This window comes from Ochlerotatus camptorhynchus, unplaced genomic scaffold (assembly GCF_037179485.1).
Source record: "Ochlerotatus camptorhynchus isolate MF236.1 unplaced genomic scaffold, CSIRO-AGI_Acam_v1.1 ptg000349l, whole genome shotgun sequence".
Taxonomy (NCBI): domain Eukaryota; kingdom Metazoa; phylum Arthropoda; class Insecta; order Diptera; family Culicidae; genus Ochlerotatus; species Ochlerotatus camptorhynchus.
The window spans coordinates 148261-173091 of record NW_027040837.1 but is presented as its reverse complement, the minus strand read 5'-3'; the positions used below and the strand labels follow the sequence as shown (position 1 = coordinate 173091).

The following is a 24831-nucleotide window of genomic DNA, read 5'->3' as shown; positions in this document are numbered from 1 at the left end:
TATTAAAACTTCAAAGTTACAGCATTAGATGGTTACATTTCTCCAGTTCGAACGAAATCTCGAACCTTCTTCTTGATGGAGCCCATCAGCGCCCGCACAGATTTCCACCGCGCCTTTAGGATTTCCACCATACGATGTGATTGGAGCAGTGAAAAAAAAAATCACTAGAATTCATCGAAGAAAGCGCATAGAAAATAAGAGTAACACTCCAGGCGCTGATGGAAAATACAGTGGACCGAATCGAAATAATATTATTGGAAATTCGTCGATGCAGAATTGTCCAATCTGTGGAGCAACTCCAAATATAATGAATGACATAGATAAATTTGAGGAAGGATCTACATCAAACGAAAAGGCATTGCATTACGGCATATCTCCACTTCATGCTTGGATACGATTTTTGAATGCCTTTTGCATATTGCATATACAGGGGTTACTCAAAATAACTAGGATAGGCAAATTTTTGGTCAACTTTGGAGTGTTGTAACTTCGTCAAATATGATCCGATTTTAAATCTTCCAAGAGCATTTGACTGGAATACTAATATTGTTCTACGGTGTAGCCACGAAAATAAACCTGGTCACCGGATACCGGAGATATTCCGAGTTTCCGGAGGGCATAGACAACTTGCTAAATTTTTGGTGAAATTTTATACCAAATATTATATGCTGGTTCAATATATATTTATTTTTAGTGACTCCGGAAAGGTCAATGTGGTCAATGATCCAATTCAATTCTATAGAAAGCATATTCATGAAAATCCATGAAGAAAGAGCTGTCGCACGGCATGTTTTTGAGTAAAAACGCAATTTTCCCCTGCTACAGGTTCCCCCGGAGGTATCCAGTGGTTCCGAGAGCGGCCAATGTGATCAATGATTCACTTTAAGTCTATAGAAAACCTATTCTTGAAAATCCATGAAGAATAAGCTGTCGCACGGCATGTTTTGGTGTAAAAATGCAATTGTCCCCTGCTCCAGGTTCCCCCGGGGGCATACTAGATGTTCCGAGAGTGGCCAATGTGGTCAATGATGCATTTAAAGTTTATCGAAAGTCTATTGATGAGAAATCATGAAGAAAGAGCTGTCACACGGCATGTTTTGAGTGATTAAATGATCTGCCCGCATTCAGAACCCTCCCCAGAACCAGGGAAATGGCCATATATCGGTTGATTATAGGCCGATTTTAATTCTTGGCATATGATTCGCTTTAGAAATGGTTCTTCTTTCGTTGTATTTACTAAAAAATATATCTATATTTAACCAGTATCATACATACAATTTCCCCAAAAATTTAGCAAGTTAGACAAGCCCTCCGGAAACCCACTTCATTCTCGAAATCTTTAATTATCTTCGAGTTCTCACGATCTTGTTGTCTCTGGATCCTGACTTGCCGTTGCAATCTTGCCGCCTCCGTTTCTTCCATTTCGTCCGTGGATATCTCATCGTCGACGTCTTCGGTGATCAGCTCGATGCGCATCCGAGCGTCAATGAACTTCTGCCAGATATCATCCATTCTGGCTATGCGCATGTCCAGCGAACGTCTATTAGTTCCACCTTGAATCGATTGGACAAACTCCTTAATGTTGTCCTGAAAAATACGCAAGGAACGCTCCAGCTTGTGTAACAGCCGTAGATCATCGTTTGCTGGCATAATTCGACACTATCACAATTACTTGATCACTTCACTCGAACGCGAAACTCGAATTCAAATTCAAAATGGGAGATCAAGAACAAGGTCAGCCAACCTACAAAGCGGACAAAGCCAATAAGATGGTGAGATGGTCAGGGCTCAACTCAGCTTCAAATAAATTGGACACCACAAATTTGATCATGCAAGCAATTTATATAATCTTTATTCACGGTAGTAAATCGATTTCGTTTCACTTCGATTCACTCGGGGCCCTCAGTACTTTTGAAATGCAAACTTCGAAAGCAGATAATATGCCCCCCAGGATTCATTGCTCCTGGCCTACAGGATTCTAAATTCGGCACTGTCCTCAACAAACATTATACCGTATGCGTGATAATGTTTGCACCATCGTACAAATAAGGTTCCCGTTTCACCTTGCATGCACGTAATCTATAGCTCATACCGTAGTAGCATAGAGGTAACTCTAAGACCACTGGGTCCCGAAGAAAATCATTATTATTTTTGGCTCACTCAGTACCAGAACAACGGTCCCAAGCAGTCCCAAGCTATTTCACTCACCCCTGCATGTTCTGCATGAATCCACACACCCCTGATGTTATCTGTCAAACTTTCATAGCGAATCAAAACAAACATAGTGTAGTAATAGAATTTCGACTAGAATAGGGTACGTTAATCGTTTGCTTGGGACCAATAGGCTACTAAAGTGGTGAGCCAATTTAAAATCGTTAGTTTCGTATTGATTGTTGGTAGTAGGCTGTATATAAAAGAAAATGATTTACTTAGTTCGACAGTTGCACCATGACGAAGTGGCAGTGCATTCGTGATTTGTCCCACGTGCAAATGTCGCAAAAAGACATTTCAATCGCCGTGGGAATGTCCCGTCAAAAGGGTTTTAGACCGAGAAAAGAAAGGAACACGGGATCAGTGACTTTACGGCACGGAAGATCGTCAAATAAGATTGCGGGGCGAAGTCGAGGGCACGGAAAAAAAAACTCATATGATTACCAACCGCATCCGGGAGTTACGCGTTGAACGATGCAAGAAAATCTTGAACTTCCTTAAGCGAAAAAAAATCCGGTAATCCTGTTCACCGACGAGAGTATGTTTACCGTCGATCTCGTATCAAATTCCAGAACCGACCGGTATATTACTTCTGTTCCGGTAAAAGACGTGCCGAACGAGCACAACAACATGTATCTGACCAAGCATCCTGCTAGCGTTATGGTGGCTTCCGATGGAAAAAAAAATGGACTCGGGGTTCATTACAGAAGGTGACAAGGTCAACACGAAAGTCTACATCGGTATTTTAAGTAAGTATGTTCTTCCGTGGATCAAAGAACAGTACGGTCCGAAGCCACATATTGTATTTCAACAAGATTGGGCTCCGTGCCACACCTCGAACCGCACTCAGAAGTGGTTGCAGGAACATCTTCCATTCTGGGCGAAGGATATGTGGCCGCCATTCAGCCCCGATCTTCTTAATCCACTGGATTACTCAATATGGCGCGTCATGAAGGCCAAGGCCTGTTCTTAACGCCACCCGAGTACAGCAAGCCTCAGACAAACATTGACCCGTACCTGAAGAGAAATGGATCCAGACTACATTATTAGAACCTGCCGTGCATTCCGGAAGCGTGTAGAGGCCGTAATTGCAGCAAGTGGAAACTCGAACGATGATTAACATAGTTTAAGACTCTGAAAACTTTGAGAATATTTTTAATTTTGACATTGCTCAATGGTGCAAACATTATCACGCATACGGTATAAGGAGAAGATCCGAAGTTCAAATTCCATAAAGAGGACGGATACACCGGACGCAATTCGGACAGTGATCGAGAGAGCTAAAATATCGATGAAACAAAAACGGAGGGGAAATCGATATTGCGCCGTGATAACGATTAACATCAAGAACGCACTTAATAGCGCGAGTTGGGAAGCCGTCCTCGAAACTTTGCACAGAATGAGGGCAACTGATTACTTTTCAATGATTCTTAAGCACTATTTACTGAACCCTCCGTTCTATTTTCAGAGACGATTCAGCCCATCACGGAAAGTATCTGTAATAAATAATAGTCCCATGTGTGGACAGAGATCAATTAGAAACACTTCAGGATTTCCACAAGGCTTCATGCTTGGTCCAACGCTCTGGAACGGTATGTACAACGGTGTGCTGACGATTAAGCTGTACAAAGGAGCCGAGGTCGTTGGCTTTACTGATGATGTTGTCTTAACCCGTAAAAGCCCGGAACAAACTTTTTATTTTCAAAAATTTGTATCTCAGAGATGCCATGGCCGATAAAAATGACTTTTTTTTAACATCATTCCGGTGAGTGGTTCTGACATTTGTTGGGTGATACTCCCCCCCAGGACCCTACATCTTTTCTATATATTCAAGAATGTGTTGGCGCGTTGGTGTTTTTTCAATCTTTATCATATATCTTCCATATCATCACGACAACATATTGATTTTTTTCGAGGAACTCCCGGAAATGATAAAGAACATTCATAAGATCACATGCCTACCATGGAATCGGTTCCGGATATTCCGGATTATGGTTCCGTATGGTCAAATTTTATATCGCTCATAACCATACCAAGCGGCATATCAAATCACATCTACTTGACGAAATATGACCAATGGCACTCAAAACAACAACTATAGAGCCATATGGCTTGCGTAGAACCGGTTCCGGATATTCCGGATTATGGTTCTGTATGGTCAAATTTTATATCGCTCATAACCATACCAAGCGACACATCAAATCACATCTACTCAACCAAATATGATCAATGGCACTCAACACGACTATCACAGAGCCATAGAACCGGTTCCAGATATTCCGGGTTATGGTTCTGTATTATCAAATTTGATATCGCTCATAACCATACCAAGCCGAATCACATCTACTCGACGAAATATGACCAATGGCACTCAAAACAACAACAATAGAGCCATATGGCCACCGTGGAACCGGTCCCAGATATTCCGAATTATGGTTCCGTATGATCGAATTTTGTATCTCACAAAACCATATCAAGCGACATATCAAATCACATCTACTCAACGAAATATGATCAATAGCACTTAAAACGACTATCACAGAGCCATATAGCTACCGTAGAACCGGTTCCAGATATTTCGAATTATGGTTCCGTATGATCGAATTTTGTATCCTTTGGAATCATATCACGTAACATTTCAAATCGCATCTACTCGATGAAATATGACCAATGGCACTCAAAACAACAACTATAGAGCCATAGGGCCACCGATTTCCGATTTTTTGTGAAATAAGTTGAGAGAACGGAAACGGAATTCTCTTTCGGAATCGTTTGCACATCTCGTCTACATAGCTGGCGCCGGTGGTGTAGTGGTAAGCTTGACTTATTTCTCACCCCAATGGGTCTGGGTTCAAACCCAGCCGAGGTCCATGGGATTTTTTGTGGCATAAAAACCTCTGGTCACGTCTTCCTTCGGAAGGAAAGTAAAGCCGTTGGTCCCGGCCCATGTGTGTTGAATGTGTGCGATATCCTGCGCAGGTGTGGAAGCTGCCTTCCTGCACATTCGATTGCCGTCAATGGATGGCAATCGATGTCCGTCGGTGATTGTTTCATCAAGTAGATGTGATTTGAAATGTTACGTGACATGATTCCAAAGGATACAAAATTCGATCATACGGAACTACAATTCGGAATACCTGGAACCGGTTTCCCGCTGTCCCTATGGCTCTATTGTTGTTGTTTTGAGTGCCATTGGTCATATTTCGCCGAGTAAATGTGATTTGATATGTCGCTTGGTATGGTTATGAGCGATATCAAATTTGATCATACAGAACCATAACCCGGAATATCTGGAACCGTTTCTATGGTAGCCATATGGCTCTGTGATAGTTGGTTGAGTAGATGTGGATTGATAAGTCGTTGATATGGTTGTGTGAGATATAAAATTCGATCATACGGAACCATAATTCGGAATATCTGGAACCGGTTCCACGGTGGCCCTATGGCTCTATTATTGTTTTTGTTTTCAGTGCCATTGGACATATTTCGCCGAGTAGATGTGATTTGATATGTCGCATGGTATGAGTATGTGCGATATCAAATTTGACCATTCAGAACCATAATCCGGAATATCCGGAACCGGTTCTACGGTTGCCATATGGCTCTATAGTTGTTGTTTTGAGTGTCATTGGTCATATTTCGTCAAGTAGATGTGATTTGATATGTCGCATGATATGGTTGTGTGAGATATAAAATTCGATCATACGGAACCATAACCTGGAATATCTGGAACCGGTTCTACGGTAGTCATATGGCTCTGTGATAGTCGTTTTGAGTGCCATTGATATTTGGTTGAGTAGATGTGATTTGATATGTCGCTCGGTATGGTTATGAGCGATATAAAATTTGACCATACAGAACCATAATCCGGAATATCCGGAACCGGTTCTACGGAAGCCAAATGGCTCTATAGTTGTTCTTTGACTATATGTTTTAGTATTACTTCTACGTGAAGTCAACGATTTACATAGTTGAAGATGCTAATTTCAAATAACAGACTGTAGATGAAAGCATAGAGTTGATAGTTCCGTTAGAGTACGGCAGTGTGAAGATTGCATATAGATATTAGAATAGCGAGCTAGGACAACTTTTAAGGAAGGTACAAATCGGTTGTTTCATCTCTTTTTACCAAACTCCCCCTTTGGAGAGGGATGGTGAGGGGTGTCCCCCCCCCCCCCTGGTGTAGTTGTTGTTTTGAGTGCCATTGGTCATATTTCGTCGAGTAGATGTGATTTGATTTGTCGCTTGGTATAGGTATGAGCGATATCAAATTTGACCATACGGAACCATAATCCGGAATATCTGGAACCGGTTCCACGGTGGCCCTATGGCTCTGTGGACGTGGTTTTGAGTGCCATTGGTCTTATTTCGTCAAGTAGATGTGATTTTATATGTTGCTTGATATTGTTATGACAGACAATAAATTTGACCATATGGAACCATAATCCGGAACATCCGGAACCGATTCCATGGTAAGCATGTGATCTTATGAATGTTCTTTATCATTTCCGGGAGTTCCACGAAAAAAATCAATATGTTGTCGCGATGATATGGAAGATATATGATAAAGATTAAAAAAACACCCCCGTGCCAATGCATTCTTGAATATATAGAAAAGAGGGAGGGTCCTGGGGGGAAGTACCACCCAACAAATGTAGGAACCACTCACCGGAATGATGTAAAAAAAAAAGTCATTTTAATCGACCATGGCATCTCTGAGACACAAATTTTTGAAAATAAAAAGTTTGTCCCGGGCTTTTACGGGTTAAGGGGGAACACCTGTGTTGGTGAGTTTAAAAAAATCGAAATTTTGTATTTGCATTTTCGGCATCCTTATACCTTCTAGACTGTTGTGATGAAATTAATGGAAAAGCAGAAAGAATGTATGCTGCTGTTAGTCTTGTGTTAAACGCACCTTAATATAACTCAAATCTTCAAACAAGTTTATCTTGAAGGTTCTCGGAGACTATTCGATCAATTTAGCTGATTCTTCTGTTCGTGATGTAAAAATGAATTATTTAAAATCTAATAGGATTTTTCGGATATTCCAACTTATCAATTTTTTACGCGCATTTGAGTAGCGATTTTTTTTCAACGAAAAATCGAACAGTGTTGCTTAACAACATACTGAAAACCCGAAGTGATTGCATTTATTCTAATGGTAAAAAAATTAACAAAACATACCCTTTTTTGAGAGATCTCAACAGGTGTCCCCCCTTAAACGGTAATAGGTGAGACTAGAGCAGAAGTTGAAATGATAGCAACCGAGGTGATCGAAACGGTTCAGAATTGGATGCAAGGAGCGATCCTGCAGATAGCGCATCACAAAACGGAAGTGCTATTAATCAGCAACTGCAAAGTGGCTCAGCAGCAAGAGTCAATTCCATAAAGATAGACAGACAAACAGATAGAAGGATATGAATAACCACACGGCGAATGAGAACGACCCAAATTTGAGTTTAGCTAACTCATAAATCATATAAGTGCAGGAACTCAGCGATGAGTAAAATTCTAAACTGAGTAAAATTTGCGACAATTTTCCTCACTTTCCAGCAGCTTTTTAGGTTTTCCACCGGAAAACATGTGGCAAATTTACTCATCACTAAGTTCCTGCACTTTTGGCAATTATGGGTGAACTAAGCCCAAATTAGGGTAGTTCTTCTTCGCTAATTTGAACTATCTAATTACAAAAAAATCTGAACCTTCACAATAAAACGAAAAATGAAAGGACACTACAAAAATTGAAAGCACTAGTTGAACAAAAATGGCCCATTACATAAGGTGCAGAACAACGCCGAAAGGCGTACGACAAATTGCGAAGTGAAGTGATATTTTGCTTCGAATCCTTCCTATGAAAAATTAGCACTCCTGCTGAAAAAGATACATGAAAGTGATGAAAATTTAATTATGACTCGACACGACACGGCCCGGTATGCCTCTGTTCGAGGAGCACTAGTGTGCTGTAACGGGCATACGGGTGAATTGAAAATTAATTATGAAATGTATGCCCCTTCATGGGTAGGTCCGACAGAGATTCCTAGTTTAATGCGAATCTTCTAGGAGGTGGAACGGGGTAGCGGATGATTTTCTAATGGTTAATATGAGCAAGATGATGAAGCAACGATTTGCCTGAGACACTCCCCCGCTACCACCGGAGTTCGTTTGTCCTCCAGTAGCTGGAGGAAGGACATGAGCGAGAAGCACAACTAATGGCGTAACAGCTGAGGAATGACGTAATAGGTTTTTCCTCGCACATCGGAGAGTAAGAGAGGGTTTGTGATCATCGCTCGAGAGGAAAACATCGCATGAAAAACTGGAAAGTCGGAGGAAAATCGGTTACACAATCAAACCGTGAAGACTGGAACAGCTCACTGGAATGAACTAGAGTGAATGGAGAGGAGAGAATTTTCCCGACTTTTGGAAACTGGAGACTCTTTCCACCTTACGACCAGAATCCAGTTCAAGGAGATCCACTTGCATAGAGAAGTCGGTTCTATGTGGTCATAGTGAGCGCGTTTGTCCTTTCTTGTGTGCTCTTCAGTGGTGTTCAGTGATTCTGGTGAAAATTTTTGTGATCCTACAGAAACCGTAAGATTTTCGTTTTTTCGATCCCTTTTGAGCCTCTGCACTAGCTGGTCGCCTGCCTGCTCTAGAGCAGTGAAATAGGAGACTTTTGGAATCGTTGACATAATCCGGGAAAGGGAATTGGGAAAAGCGAAAAGAGAAGGGAATTTTTACATTTTCACTCCCTAGTCCAACGACAGCGCACAAACTTCGCGGATAGGTTTTGCAAAATTTTCACCCGAATGTTCCGAGCAAGTGAAAGAAGTGAACTTTTGGATCAGAAAGTGCTCGTGAAAAAAAATTCTCCCCACTGAGGAGCAGGGAACCGAGGAGGTGTAAAGCAGTGTACGAGACTAGGAATCAGGAACGAGGACACTCACGCTTTCCCATATACCAACCGACCACTACCGCCGCCGTCCGATCTCGGACAAGTAGACAACCAAGCGACCCCTTCGAAATCGACTTCCTTGCTGGCCGCTCGCATCACTGTGTTAGTATCACTGCAGCGTCGATCGAAGTGGGAGCGCATGCGGCCTGATCCGTTTTGCGCAAACAAACGGAAAAGTCAGTAGTGAAAATTCACAGCATGGATTCAGCTAGCGCTCTCTCCCATTCTCTTGCTCACCCCCCCTTCCCCCCTTTCAAGTGCCGCTCGCTCGGATGTGTGTGAAAATGTGTGAAAAACTGTGAACAACTCTCAATACTCAACATTGCCACAATGTTGTTTCCATGTTCCATGCTCTCTCTTTCTCTCACTGACGACGGCTCCTCTCGCTCTCACGTGCAGTTTGATGTTCCTCTCTGTCTCTATGAATTCGGGTGCAAGAAGAGCGAATGATTCCAGTGCAAGCACGCGCCAAGGAAAATACCCACTGTGGGTCGTTCGATGAGATGGGAACGGTCAAAAGAGAGAATGATTGCATTTTTATGCAATTTTGCGGTGTCAACACGAGGATCGGTTCCGTATCGATTGGGAACTATAATCGCTTTCCATTGCCTATATCTTTCGCATGTTGAATCTATTGCTATCAGGTTAACTGAAGGAGCAAGTAAGAATTGGTTGGTGATTTGAAATATGTTTTTAATTAATAGAAAAATTGTTGATGGAGACGTTAAGTTAATATCGTAATTAGTATATGATTGTATTATACATCTAGCCTGTTGTGTGCTGTTGAAAATTACGTTCGGCTGCTCGATTGGAAGACGTGTCTTTTTATTCAAGAAAATTGAGCTGAATGAACTTTATATCAGCTTTACATAACAAAAAGATTAATGAGTAACTTAGGTGTGGTGCACATCGCTAGGAGCATTTGTTTTAAATATATTGTTACACGTTTAACGTTTAACGTTTTTTAACGTTTCGTAATACGAAAGATTCAGCCCATAATACCCATTTTTATATGAAGACAATAAAAACTGGTAGAAGATCAATTACAATGAAAATTCACTGTTCCACTATATTTTATCTCCAAGAGCTTGGACAGAGAGTAGTTCTGTTAAATCCACCCGTAAATCATAAAATAATGAATTTTTACCACCACAAATGTTCCGTAGAGAAGTTTGCAAACAATCCCACATCAGACCACCAAAAGTATTGTTTATGATGATGATGATGATGATGATGATGATGATGATGATGATGATGATGATGATGATGATGATGATGATGATGATGATGATGATGATGGTCCCACCCGTAAAAAGGATTTAGCTTGACGATTTATCTTTAAGATAATTAAGTGTAACATCTTAACCAGATTAGCAAACAAGCTGGTTACAGTTACAGGTATAAATTTTCTCACACCGAGACAAATACACCTCATTCACAAGCATAATTTTCAACAACGTCAGGAATACTCACGAACCACCGACATTCAACTACTAGTTCACGACATCTACCAAATAAGCTTCATAGTTAGCGGTACCGGTGGTGTAGTGGTAAGCGTGATTACCTCTCACCCCAGCAGGCCTGGTTTCAATCCCAGTCGGCACCGCCGGGATGTTCTGAGACATAACATCTCTGATCACGCCTTCCTTCGGAAGGGAAGTAAAGCCGTTGGTCGCCGGTTCATGAGTTGATGGATCGATAGGTAGGGTCCAGGTGTGGCAGCTGCCTGCCTCCCTGGCGTCGGTAACATTGATGCTCAGCAAAAAAAAAAAACAAGATCGACGGGAAATAAATCCAGGAAAGCTTCATAGTTCCATTTTTTTTAATCAAATTTTAAATTCATTCCTCTATATCCGTAATACGTGTGTGAGGCTCAAACCCTTGCAGACTTTTAATTTTTTTATTATTATTATCAACTACTATTAATTCAAATATCAAAAATCGCCATCGTAACGAACAAAATAGTTTTTGCAGCGATTCAATAATTATTAAAATGTCGTTATGACAGCTATCCATACAAAATAATCCATTGAAGATAGCTTCGTAAAGATACATAATTTTTCAAATCATAGAAATTCACTGGATAACAGTTTTAACATATGAAATGCAATATCTCTTGAATTCTGCTAGTGTTATTGCACGTTTAATATGTCAAAGTATCGAATTGAAAACATTTATGCTTTTAAAATAAAATGAATTCTGTGAAGCAAATTTCAAGAAATGTGGTGCTCTTATTTCATCCGCGTTTCTAGTATTAAATCTATGAAAGACACTTTCTCTTTCAATTCGATCACACAAATATTTAAAAATGAATATCATAGTGAAATATACAATTATTTGCACCGACAACCATTTTAAAGCGTGAATCAATAACATCTCAAAATCAAACGCATTATTTACACGGCAAGCGCTGTAAAGACTGTTCATTAAAGAAAGTAGACACCTGTTTCTCAAGTTTCTAAGTTAACTTTATATAAATGAAAATCATGTTGAATGTTTACTTCTCATTTTTGAAGAACGCTCAAACTTTTCTCTTGATACCACCCATTAGATTCTGCATAACTTTCTTCTTAACTTTTCGTTGTGCTGCAGACCAATTTTTTTTTTGAGGCAGTCAACAAGAGCTTACTTCTCTTCCATCTTTCCTAAGGTGCCGTTTAATGATTGCCCAGTATCTTTCGATAGGACGCAGTTCAGAGCAGGTTAGGAATTTTTGAATTTTTCAACAAATTGACTTTTTCCTTATTGAGCATCTTCAACCTAGCAGAAGCATAGTGAGCAGATGCCATATCCGGCCAAAACAATGGAGGATCCGTATGCTTTCGGTAGATAAGTAGAAGCCGTTTTTTGATGCATTCTTTTCTCTAATTTTCACCATTGATTGTGCCCGTTGTGAAATACGAAGAACTCTTCAAGCTACAGGAGCATATGGCTTGCCACACCAAAACCTTTTTTTTTCAAAATTTTTGGTTCGGATGTATTGCACATCATCAGGCACATCTATCCTCTGCTCAGCGTTGAACAATTGCGGCCCGGGAAGTGTATTGGTATCCAATTTGACGTACGTCTCGTCGACCATCAAAATGTACCGGTTCGGCCTTTGAAGGAGAACGTCATACAAGTTCCATGACCATATTTTCGAAGAAGGTTTCTGTGAATCCGTCCCTTTTGGGTGCTTTTTGCTTCTTGTAGGTTCTGATATTGTAACGTTTTTTTGATATTCTGCACAGTTTCGACGCTAATGTCCAATTTTTTGGCAATTTCACGAACGGAACACGGTTTATGCGATTTCAAAATCGCACTGCTGCCAGCTCCTTTTTCTGGTTCGATGCCCCCTTTTTGCGCCCAGATTGCGGTAAATCTTCAAGAGAACAAGTTTCTCCAAACTTCTTAACAATCTTGAACAGTGTAGATTTACTGCACTTCACACTTTTTGCCAATTCTCGAAACAACAACTGTTCGCAAAACCATTGGTGCAGAATTAATCTGCGAGTTGATAACCTGTCCGACCCATCGTTCGAAATTTCTCACTTTTTTATTTATCAGGTGTGTTGCCAAAATAAACAATGTTTTATACACACCGAGCAAAAATTCACAATTTTTCGTTACGTTTTAACCCTAAACCATTGATAAAAAGGTGTCCACTTTCTTTAATGAACAGTCCTTAATCTCGATATTTGTGTTTCATTGACCAAAAATATTATGTAAGGGCTAAAGTCCAGATGAAGAGAGATGATTGGTTTGTATAGCTGTATTTTGCTGGCAATAGTTAAATAGTTTTCAACCGACATTGAATTCTATACTTCTTGGCAATTATCTAGATGACATTGTCAATGGGAGAGTTGAACTTAATTTTGCCATCAATAATCATCGATGTGATCAAAAGCCTTATCAACAGAGACGTTCTCATTTACTTGATTCCACCAAATTACCATGAATTTAGTTTTACTTATATTTAATCTCAATTGATTTTACTTCCACCATCTACTTAGAGAATGCAAATCTTTATTTGTCATCATCAAAATCCTTATCTGCAATAAATAACACAGTATCATCTGCAAAAATATTAATGTCTAAAATCGACGCATGTAATTAAAATCACAGAGAACAGACATCCAAGCTTGAACAAATGTTACAAAAAATTGTGTGTAAGAATTCAAATTAAAATACGTTAGAAACACTAGCGCCGCCATACGGAATGTTGCGACAAGAGTTTGCGATTAATGAGTAAACTGAACTAAAATTTGGGTTGACCTTATTGGCCGTGGCCATAGTCAAATCAGTTCAAAACAAACAAAACAAAACAACGAAAATCGATCGAGTTTCTGCGGAACCATTATTTTCAAATAAAAAACTAAGCGGTGGAATGTTAGTTATTGTGATAATTTATTGCAACAATGATTTGTTTCAAATCAATTTCAAAGAGGAATTCGAAAAGCCTCCGGGGGGAAGTGGTCGTAACATAACTTTTTCGTTGCTAGCGCTTGGATTCCACGGGAGAAGAAAATCTCCTGTAGTTCGGGTGACTCGCAGCGATTTATTCAGTGGCTGCACCGACAATTTGGAAGGATGTTTATGAATGAATCGATGTAAAACGAAACAATAAGCAAATACTTACAATTAAGCATCCTTTGTTTGACCATTGTGAAATTTTTTTCGCTTGGTAACACCTTGTTTATTTGTGCACCAGTAAAACTTGCGGCCCATGTTTTGATCGGTTGTTTTGCTCATACACATTTTGACATTTATGTAAATATGGCGTCTGCCGGTCGTCGACGTTGCTAGTTTAAAATGTCTATTCAAAATAGCAGTTACATTTCTTACACACTTTAGGAATTTGACTTGGATGTCTGTTTTCTGTGTTAAAATACATAATAAGTAAAAGAATCCCCATTATACTTCCCTGGGGCAATCCATGGTTATTCCTCACGGAAATCAGAATATTTAAGAACAGTCCGTTGAGTAATGTCACACAAATAGCCTTCAAATCAATTATATTCAGTACTCGTATTTCCAAAGCGTTTGATGAATCTTGACAATAAGGGCCTAGAAATTGTTTCAAAAGCGCGTTTTAGATCCCAAAAATCAGCAGCAATCGTATCACTCCAAGTTATCTTTCCACTTCGTTTACACCAAATTCAATGCGGTTTCACAATAATGACCTTCCAGATATCCCGATTGTCCTGGTATGAACAAACTACCCAACAAACATTGAATGTTGAATAAGAGCTTATTCAGGCAAAAATGAGCTTCTTCAGCTTAAAAATAGCTTATTCAGCTGTTGATCAACTCGAATTGTATGTTGGGTATTACCATAGAGGTAACTCTAAGACCACTGGGTCCCGAAGAAAATCATTATTATTTTTGGCTCACTCAGTACCAGAACAACGGTCCCAAGCAGTCCCAAGCTATTTCACTCACCCTTGCATGTTCTGCATGAATCCACACACCCCTGATGTTATCTGTCAAACTTTCATAGCGAATCAAAACAAACATAGTGTAGTAATAGAATTTCAACTAGAATAGGGTACGTTAATCGTTTGCTTGGGACCAATAGGCTACTAAAGTGGTGAGCCAATTTAAAATCGTTAGTTTCGTATTGATTGTTGGTATTACCATTTAAATACTCCAACAGTTGGCCTTTCACAACATGTTCCAATTTTTCTAATGTATGTAACATTTTGATGGGGCGAAACTCTTCAGCTTTAATCGTTCCAGTAACTTTTTTCAATAGGATCAACTAAGAATGAGATTTGAGGCGATCGCCTATCACAAGGATCGAGTTAAAATTGATTCCGAACCACTTCGTCAATTAATCACTCAGTCGAGCAGTTTTGGGACAACTACCCAACTAACAATCGCCTATTGAAGAAACAACTTCTTGACGTTTTTATTCAACTGCATGCTAAGTAATACTTGCATTATTTTTAATAATAACTTCTGCTCAGGCTTTGTTCACACAAATCTGGAGAATTTATTCAACCACAACGTATTGAATTATTGGTGTTGGTGTTGTATAAGGTATGTCAAGAAGCTGTTATTCGACTTATATGAGTTGTAACAGAGCTTATTCGATGACATTTTTGATTATTCAGCGTTTATTAGACATCACTGCTTCCCCTTAATTAAAACAGTGATGCTCTGTACACGTTGATTCTCATGTGAAGTAACGTAGTTAGACATTATTATACATTTATTAAACAATAAATTCAACTGTGGAAAATTAACCCGAAAATAAAGAGAGACAGGGATGGGTGTTAGTTATTCTTAAGTATTAGAAAATGAACTACATGCATAAAGGGCGAACACGAAATTATTGCGACACCGAAAATGTCATGCCAATTTTCTTATAATGTTTAGAATCAAACCAAAATTTTAGGGTAGTTTTATACATATATTTACTTAAAAAATCGAAAGAAAAGTTAATCTATGGAACCTTGAGTGTAAAATTGAACGCATTTTCGCTTGATGCCCTCCAACAAAGTCTTTACAGTGTCATCCGGTACCAGTTCCTGAGTTTTTTTTTCCATTTTCTTAACATGTCCTTCTCGTCTTTGACTGTCTTCTTGCTCTTACGAAGTTCCCGCTTCATTATTGCCCAGTACTGCTCCACCGGGCGCAGCTCCGGACAGTTTGGCGGATTCATGTCCTTTGGAACAAAATGGACAGAATTGGCCTCATACCACTCCAGGACACTTTAAGAATAGTGGCATGATGCCAAATCTGGCCAAAATAGCGGAGCTTTGTCGTGCTGCTGCAAGAACGGCAAAAGGCGCTTCTCGAGGCACTCAGATTTGTAGATCTCGCCATTTACTGTGCTTTTTGTCACGAAAGGTTCACTCCTCAGTCCGCAAGAGCAGATGGCCTGCCAAATGAGATATTTGGAGGCGAACTTCGACATTTTCTTCTTCTTAAATTTGTCGTCCACATCGAACTTGCTCTTGCCGGTGAAAAACTCCAACCCCGGAATTTGCTTAAAATCGGCTTTTATATACGTTTCGTCGTCCATCACACAGCAGCCATATTTTGTCAGCATCTTCTCGTAGAGCTTCCGTGCCCGAGTTTTAGCCGTCGATTGTTGCCGCTCATCGCGGTTTGGGAAGTTCTGTACCTTGTATGTATGTAGTCCAGCTCTCTTCTTTGCATTCTGGACGTAGCTCTGCGACATGCCGATCTTTTTAGCCAAATCACGGCTTAAGACGTTGGGATTTGCTTTAATCATCCGCTTCACGTTTCCCTCCGTCTTTTTGTTCTCCGGTCCCGGTTTTCTTCCAGCTTCTTTGCCGTGGTCCAACGTCAACCGCTCCTGGAACCGCTTCAACACTCTGGAGACGGTTGAATGGTGAATGTTCAACATTTTTCCCAACTGCCGGTGCGACAGGTCAGGAAATTCCAGGTGTTTGGAAAGAATTTGTTCTCTCAACTCGCGTTGGTTCACCTCCATTTTCGTTGAATCGAAAAACACGACTTCGAGTTTGACAGCATGTACACAATACACATCAATGAGAAAGTGTGCAAAATTTGATTGATTTTTACCCAATGGTAAAAAGGTTATGCCCTGTTGAATGTGTCGCAATAATTTCGTGTTCGCCCTTTATACATGTCGTTGTATGGGATTCGAACCATGGATCTTCCGATCACCAGCCGCTTGCCTTGTCATATGAGCTATCCTAGAATTCATCATATGGACAACTCAATAATCAATAAAAGCTTGCTTGAAAGTGAATACCTATCAGCGCTTCCGAACGCAACTCTAGCTTCTTAAAGGCCTGATTGTTACCTCTTCACCTCTCCAATTCTAAGGAAAGGATGCTCGGTTATTTTTTTTAACCTAGTTCAATGCATTCATTGTCGTGAGTCAAGTGATCGATGATTACCATTTAAGTTAATTAGGCGTAGAATACAAATATAAAAAAAGGGTTGAGCTTGGGGATTGAACTCACGTCCTTCTACTTGGAAAGCAGAAACAGTAACCACTACTCTACTGATTTCGTCTTGTTGTTAGTCTGAACCAGTGTTGTGTAATAATTAATCTAATACGTCGTTTACTAAGCATTTACAAGGCATGTGATTAAAACATGGACGCATAGTGGTATAAGAGCTATTATGCTGACTGTATTCACCTTTATTCAGCAATATTGTAAAGCAATGCAATGAAATCTAATAATGAAGCTTCATCTTTTCTTCTTATTCGCATTTCAAGCTTATTGCTTAGCGCAAATTAGCTTTTTGCTTGCTCTCAACTTAGTGTTCTAAATGCACTTCCACAGTTATTAATTGAGAGCTTTCGATGCCAATACCAATGCATGAATTTGTATATTGTGTGACAAGCACAATGATACTCTATGCCCAGGGAAGTCGAGAAAATTTCCAACCCAAAAGATTCCCTCGACCGGACCGGGAATCGAATACCGTGCCTTTACTGACTAGACTATGAGGCCCCTACAGAACATTTATTAGACGTCTTATAAAGCATGTTATTAAGTCAATTGAAAACAGTCGAATTAAAGTGTCAATGTATGTACACATTACAGTTACTCAGTTTGTTATTAGATCAAACTTCAGGCGTTGAATTGGGAAGATAGTCAACGATTATACAGCTTTTAATAAGAAAATTAATCAGATCTTAGCAAACAGTGGAATAAATGTGCATCTATCGATCTCAATAAGGTTTTTTCAGCACATAATTCGACTACTCGTTTTATTCAGCATTGTACACTGTAAATCAGCATTTATTCAATATATATGCTTATTTGTGACTCTGAATTGTTTGTTGGGTAGAGATTCTATGACAATGAAGCAATACATTCTAGATTTATTTACCTTAGCGTAATAAAACCCTCTTTTTTACAAAATTCTAGAATAAATAATCTCAAAAACTGACTCATTAACTAGTAAATCGGCCGGTTATGTTTTTATAAGTTATTTTTTAAAGAATCTATGAAAGATTTTGATATATTTTTACAATATTTTTAGAAAAACCTAAACGTGTCTGATTTTTTTTCGGAGTGGTAAGCATTCCGATAATCTCATCAAATGAGCACTTTTAAGTGACATTCCCTACAAATCGATCTTTACTGTGAATCAATATTTTGAGATTTGTTTCCTTCAAGAACCTCGAGGAAACGGGGTTTTATTTATGCTCTCTCTAAAAAATCTGCAAATTGTTATCGCATTTCTTTAAACCCCTTGTAGAAGGTCGTCTAAAAACTGATCGGCTATGAGTTAAATTAAGTGTTCACTCTGCTGTCGACAGAGGCAGACCACTCTCCATGTGTCTCACGCGATCGTCTGTTTACTCGGCAGCAACCCTTGTGTGGTCCTCCTTATTGTTCTTCATCAGCAGTTCTTTCAGTCGATGCGTCGTCGACTTTGGAAAGCAACCGTTTCGTGATGTATGTGTGAGTGCTGACCACAATTTGCGTTCATTGCTGCAATAGAAGCGCTCTGACCCCCGTAGGCGAAACTGCCATACAATGAAACCACTGGAAGCGGTACCCGTTTTGGTGGAGGAGGCTTATTGGATAGCGGAAGATAAAATGTTTATTGTGTTGTACCTTTTGACTATAGTTTTAAGCTGTATTGTATAGTGAACAAGAATTCTCGGCTCTGTAAAGTTAATTCGTTTGAGCTTTATCAAATAAATTAATAAACAAAAAAATGTTTTAAATTGGGAAGTTATTTGATTCTCCGATGCTATGACTCTCGATTTATCCTGTCTCTCAGCGGTTCTCAAACTGTTGTCGATTGCGACCCACTTTGAGACATTCCATAAGCTCGCGACCCACCAACATTAAACACAGATTAATGATGGTGGACTCGAACTTGAGGGGAATTGCTTACTTTAACGGCTTTCTGAGTCTTAAGTACTCTAACAACTACGATGTAATCTGCCCGTTGGTTTGGCCATGGGTTGTGCTTGGGCATACTACATCGTAGTCGTTAGACTATTTAAGACTGAGAAAGCCGTTAAACTAAGCAATTGAACACAGATTTCGTAAAGCCTAAATGACCTTTAAACTGTCAACTGGCATCAAATCGCTAAAGAAAACTGATCGATTGCCTGAAACCCTAAACCAGACTGGCATTTGAACGGGTTGAAAATGCCGAAATAGCCCCAAACAAAAATGCCAAAAAGAGATAAAAAAAAAGTTGAAGCCGACAAAACTGCGCTAAAACGGCAAATCAGTCCATAAACGGCTTTAAATGGGCGAAAATGAATCACTAAAAAGCAATCGAAACGCATTAGTAGAAAATGCCAAAGTAGTATTAAAGTTTTATAGAAAAATACACCAAATGGATGAAATGATTAAACCCAACTCTGAGCCAACTTTCAACGCCAAATAGTCTTGAAAGAATATTTAAAAAATGCTTAGTTTCGCATAAAAGACTATCGACTGCTTCGTGAAAATCCACATCACAATCTTTAAAATGTCAAAACATATAAAAAAATTTGTCTATAATTTCCAAAATTAATTTTAATCACTAAAATGGCCTAGAATAGGTTTGGAAACGCCAAAACTTCCTTAAATTATTACAACTCTTATTATAATCTTGAAACTTCAAAATTAAGGGTGTATTCGATAAAAATGGTTCACACGTAAACAGTCGTTGAGGCTGTAGAGTAGACTGGCCCACAAAAATAAAAGTTCTTATTTTCCACCACGGTCCAACCTTTAGATTTGTGCCTATGGGTGAGAAAACCATTATCTGAAAGTTTCAGTACATTTGGTCCTTCTAGTTTGAATTTGGTTTGGAAAATTTGGTTAAAACTCATGAAAAATGACTCTCCTACACTCTATTGATCATAAAAAAGTTTGCTTATTCTCAATTTGATTCAGATTGTCAAAACTTATAGTTCAAACAATGAGCAACAACCTTGCTGAAGATTGCATCATGAATCCAGTTAGTTTATTGAGATATTCGCTTTTGGATGTATATGAGCATTTTGTATATGTACATTTCAACCAAATCTCCTAAATGAACATTAAACTAAAAGCACCAGCCCACGAGTCAGGATGTTGGCCTGTGGAAATATGAACTTTTTTTTAGTTGTAATCTAGTTGATACGTTGCATAAGCTGCCTGTATTTTGTTGCAATATACGAGCAGAATGCACATAATTAATTAATATCTCCATAATATTTACTTGAATCATGATGCTGTCTTGAGCAAAGTTATTCCTTATAGTTTAAGCTACGTATGCTGAAATTCTGAGTTTAATCGAGTTTGCTGAACCAGTTATATGCACGAAAGAGTGAAGAAATGTTATTCCTCCATACATTTCAACCAATATCCCCATATAAATTTAAATCAAAAGCGCCAGCTCGTGTTACATCCAAACGTGCTGATATTTTCAGAGAGTGGTTTTCTCATCTAATGGCACAAATCTGATGGATGGCCCGTTGAAAAAAATGATAAAAAATTTCCCCCATATAAATGTGGGCTAGTCTACTGTAGAGTATTTCCACTCCAAATAGCAAATCGGTTGGACATGACTCTCTTCGATATGATTGAAACTTGAATGAAATGTAGGTTGCTACCCAAGATGATATTTTCCATAAAAAAAATTCTGATCATTTTTTCATAAGGGCTTATGCAAAAAAATAGGTTTTATTTTTTCAAAAAATCATAAAATGAATAATGTTTATTTGAGCAAAATAACGGTTGAGAAAAAGTTGTACGGATTAGTATGGTCTATCTGAAATAAATATACACTAGACTGATGCAAAATTTGAAATTTCCGCTCTACAGTGCTCGAACGGTTTCAAATCAGGTCCTGATTACCCTCCCAAAATTTAAACTCATTTGGTAAGAAACCGACTTGGCACAAACTATTCGTTTATATAGAAATTACTATGGGAAAACTTAACTTTTTGTTCATTGTCTTCTGCTCATTTTCTATATTGCTTTTTCGAAAGTTTCTATAACCATTCTTACGGGAAATTTTCTAAGCTACAACTTTGCGCAATATTGTTTTTCAGCCAAATGTCAAATTAAATTGTTTAAGGGATTGATAATCTTATGGCATGATCAAGCAGCTGTTCCGTGGGCAAAACTGTATTCTGCAGTGTGACATAGTAGCCATGATATTTGTGCTCTATTCTTCGCACCAGAAACACCAATGTTGCCTGCTGAACAGTTGAATGAGCATAATCATAAGACATCAGTGACTTGAATCATTAATAATTTTTGTTCCTTATATTTGATTGAAAAGTGGTTTTCAACAAAGTTTTAGCTGAGAAAATTTGCTACAATTATTGTTATCATTTTTAAAAACATAGTGATGTGGTGAATTGTTAGATAGATATGAACAAAAATATAAGTTTTCCCATAGTAATTCCCATATAAACTTGAAATGGTTTGTGCCAAGTCAGTTTCTTACTAAAGTAGTTCAAATTTTGAGAGGCTAAGCAGGACCCAATTTGGAACCGTTTAAGCACTGAGGAGCGAAAATTTCAAATTTTGCATCAGCTTAATAATGCAAGCCTCAGTTATGCCCTCAAATCTGGCGCTGAGTGTTTGATGGTAGTATGCTTCAACGGATTTTTTAAATACATTTTGTTTTTCCAAATTTTAAAGCATATTCAAATTTCGTTTTTTTAAATTAATTACTACCTTAAACGGATTTTGTGCATCATCTTTAATGGAGCAGTTTATATTCACACTTATCCTTCATATTCACATCAGTTCATCTGATCTCAAGTTGTTGCGAATTTTAAAAATAGGGAATTATGTATCTCTATTATTTTAGTTCTTTTTCTTATGTTAGTCTCGACGTCCAGCTACTAAATGCATTTGTCATGATTGCATATTATATAACAATAAAATTATCGTCAGACACGGAGACTGTCAGAATCACCCGTTCTGTTTTAGCCTCAACCGAAGAAAAACAAGTTCATGTTGTCCAATATACCCAAGACGAATTTCACACCAACTCTACCAATGGTTGGCAGTACCCCCCTCAGATTCCAAATGACACTACTTAGGTGTAAAGACTTTGAATTATTAAGCAATCTTTGCATACATGTCTTCCAGCAAAAACTGGACAACTTTTTTGTTATTTTTAAAATGTCGAACTTGAAAATCCACAGAAGATTTTTAAAAGCTTTTTTAATAAAAAATAAAATCAAAAATTATTGAAGATGGCCGCTTGAGCCATCCAAAATGTTCGTTACTTTATAAATTGTTCGAGTGACAATTGCCATCATCTATCAATGAAACAGTCATCGGTCATCATTGAAAAGCAATACAACCATGTTCTGTCAATCTAATTGAAACTTTATTGGCTCTGTTGTCTTGTGAATTTTTGCTATAACGGCCTCTTTTCTGATTTTTATCTCTCAAAAGTGATGTCTATACAACAGCCTCCTTCACCCCCTGCACCCCTTCTCCACCATCGCCCCCTCTCACAACCGTACCCCCAAAATTGCTGCGACCCCACTGCCATAAAACTTACCCAGACGACGTGAAAGGTCCGTGGATTGTTTTTGTCTGGCCCAAACAAAAACAATTGAAATATTGATTGGATTTCGAAGGACTCGCAAAAAATGTTTCAGTCGTTAGCGATATCTTTAGAGTGACGCCAAATAAACTGCGCGTCACCGTTGCTGAACTGAAGCAGGCAACCCGGATTGTTGCCTATGAGCTTTTTACGATGGAATATCGAGTCTACATCCCCAGTTGCGACGTAGAAATCGAAGGAGTGGTCACCGAGGCGAGTCTAACTTCCTTCGGTATTTTTAAAAACCGTGCCCTTCCGAAAGTAAAGATTCTGGATTGCATCCAAATGCAATCCGTGTTCCTCACTGGCACGAAGAAAACGTATTCTCTGTCGGACTTGTTCCGAGTGACCTTTTCAGGATGGGCGCTACCTGACTACGCTACAATTGAGAAGGTTCGACTGCCTGTACGCTTGTTTGTACCGTTGCTAATGAACTGGTCGAAATGCAAGCAGCTTGGTCACACCGGCCCTTGCCGGGCTACCCCAAAAGATGTTTACTGCAAGGATACTCTCAGTGCTGTAAATTCTCAAAATCAATTGAACATTTTTGATGAAAATGAGAAAAGCAGCTTTAGCGGCGCCGGTGGTGTAGTGGTAAGCGTGATTACCTCTCACCCCAGCAGGCCTGGGTTCTGAGGCATAACATCTCTGATCACGTCTTAAAGTAAAGCCGTAAAAGAAGTAAAGCCGTTGGTCCCCGGTTCATGAGTCATGAATTCGGTGGACAAGATGTCATGAGATGGGTCGATAGGTAGGGTCCAGGTGAGGGAGCTACCTCTCTGGCGTCGGTAGCATTGGTGCTCAGCACGGTAAACAAGATCGACGGAAAACAAATCAAGGAAAAAAAAAGAAAAGCAGCTATCCGCTATCAAAGGGGACCTCCTTCGAATGGGTGATATCAGTTGCTTAGTCATTTGACGAAAGCATGGATCATTTTCATTTGAGAAACGCTTGATATCATTCAATTGAGTGTAAACTACACATAAACGGATCTCTGGTCGACACTATTAGGCGAAAAAGCTAATCCAACCCGACACCAACCTAACTTATACCAAACCCCAACCCGATGTTGACCCGACATTGACCCGAAAGAAACGCAAAATTGCCCCGACAACAACACGACATCGGGTCGACATCGACCTTAAATTTGCCTTACATTGATCCGCCATTGTGTCGACCTGTCTGTTAGGGACCATTTTGCAGGGTTTCTTTCATACTCCACTGTCGTATATCAAATGATAGTGAGTGACTCAATTTACAGTGATGATGAGCTTCGAATGAGAAAGGGGCTCTTCAAATTATAGTCATGTGAGAATTGGTTTTCACAGAATTGATTCAATGGTTGTATTGGTTCATCTTCAATCAAATGATATGAAATGGATACTCTGCATGCTTTGGTTGATTGCCCGAAGTACAAACAGCTGTGAGAAAAACTTAAGCGGTCTTTGCAAGCTCGCTCGAAGAGGTCATTTGCAGAACTATTAAAAATACACTGCTTTATCTTCCCAAACCACCCCAAAAAGCAAAAAAACACATTCCCATTTGCCTGTTGATGATCAGGGCTCTCAGAGGTCAGTGAAGATAGTTCCTTTGTCTTTAAAGGCAAAAGCGATTTAAAAAAAAAACGTCACGTATGGACTCTTAACCCACCTTGACAAATTTGAGAGTTAGTGGAAATATACCGCAACCCCCATCACCGGGATTTAAATCCTGTATTTTTAACAAGGACTTTCTGCCACATCCGGGATCATCTTAAACCCCAGAAATCTCATTACTTTCAGCCAGGAAAACAGCTGAATAATCAGCAAGAACATGATGCCATGTTCACGTTTTCTGAAATTGTGGAGAGCATCTTCAATATATTCTGACTCAACGATTTAGTGCTTCCATTTGCGAAACCTCTTTTGAAGCAACTAGCTTCTAGGTGGTCCTTCCTTGCATCGATCATATCTTTTGATGAATAATTTTCCAGATGAGGTCGGGGATATGATCTATGTTCTTTAGTGGAACTGCAGAAGTGTCATACCGAAATTAGACACATTCAAATGTTTAGTTCACAACTCACTTTGTGATGCATTGGTTCTTTGTGAAACATGGCTTTCTTCAGACACCGATCTCCCTTTCCACGATTTTAACATTATTCGCCTTGATCGAGCAGATTTGTA

At 39.2% G+C, this 24831-nt stretch overlaps 2 protein-coding genes across 5 annotated transcripts in view; both read left to right on the top strand.

Moving 5' to 3' along the window:
- The first annotated feature begins 1715 nt into the window (after positions 1-1715).
- LOC135709105 (uncharacterized) lies at positions 1716-10491 on the top strand. The gene is made up of 3 exons (XM_065231304.1): positions 1716-1772; positions 3680-3871; positions 10330-10491. Exons 1-3 carry the CDS (start codon positions 1716-1718, stop codon positions 10489-10491), a joined length of 411 nt encoding a protein of 136 aa, XP_065087376.1.
- nrv3 (nervana 3) overlaps positions 8681-24831 on the top strand; it is an 88266-nt gene continuing 72115 nt past the window's right edge. Inside the window, exons 1-2 of one of the 4 annotated variants that reach the window (XM_065231271.1) lie at positions 8717-8799; positions 8965-9265. The gene's annotated coding sequence lies outside the window, so the exon portion shown is untranslated. Of the gene's footprint in view, positions 8800-8947; positions 9266-24831 lie in introns of those variants that run through there. The other 3 variants (XM_065231270.1, XM_065231273.1, XM_065231272.1) reach the window with 3 other exon arrangements.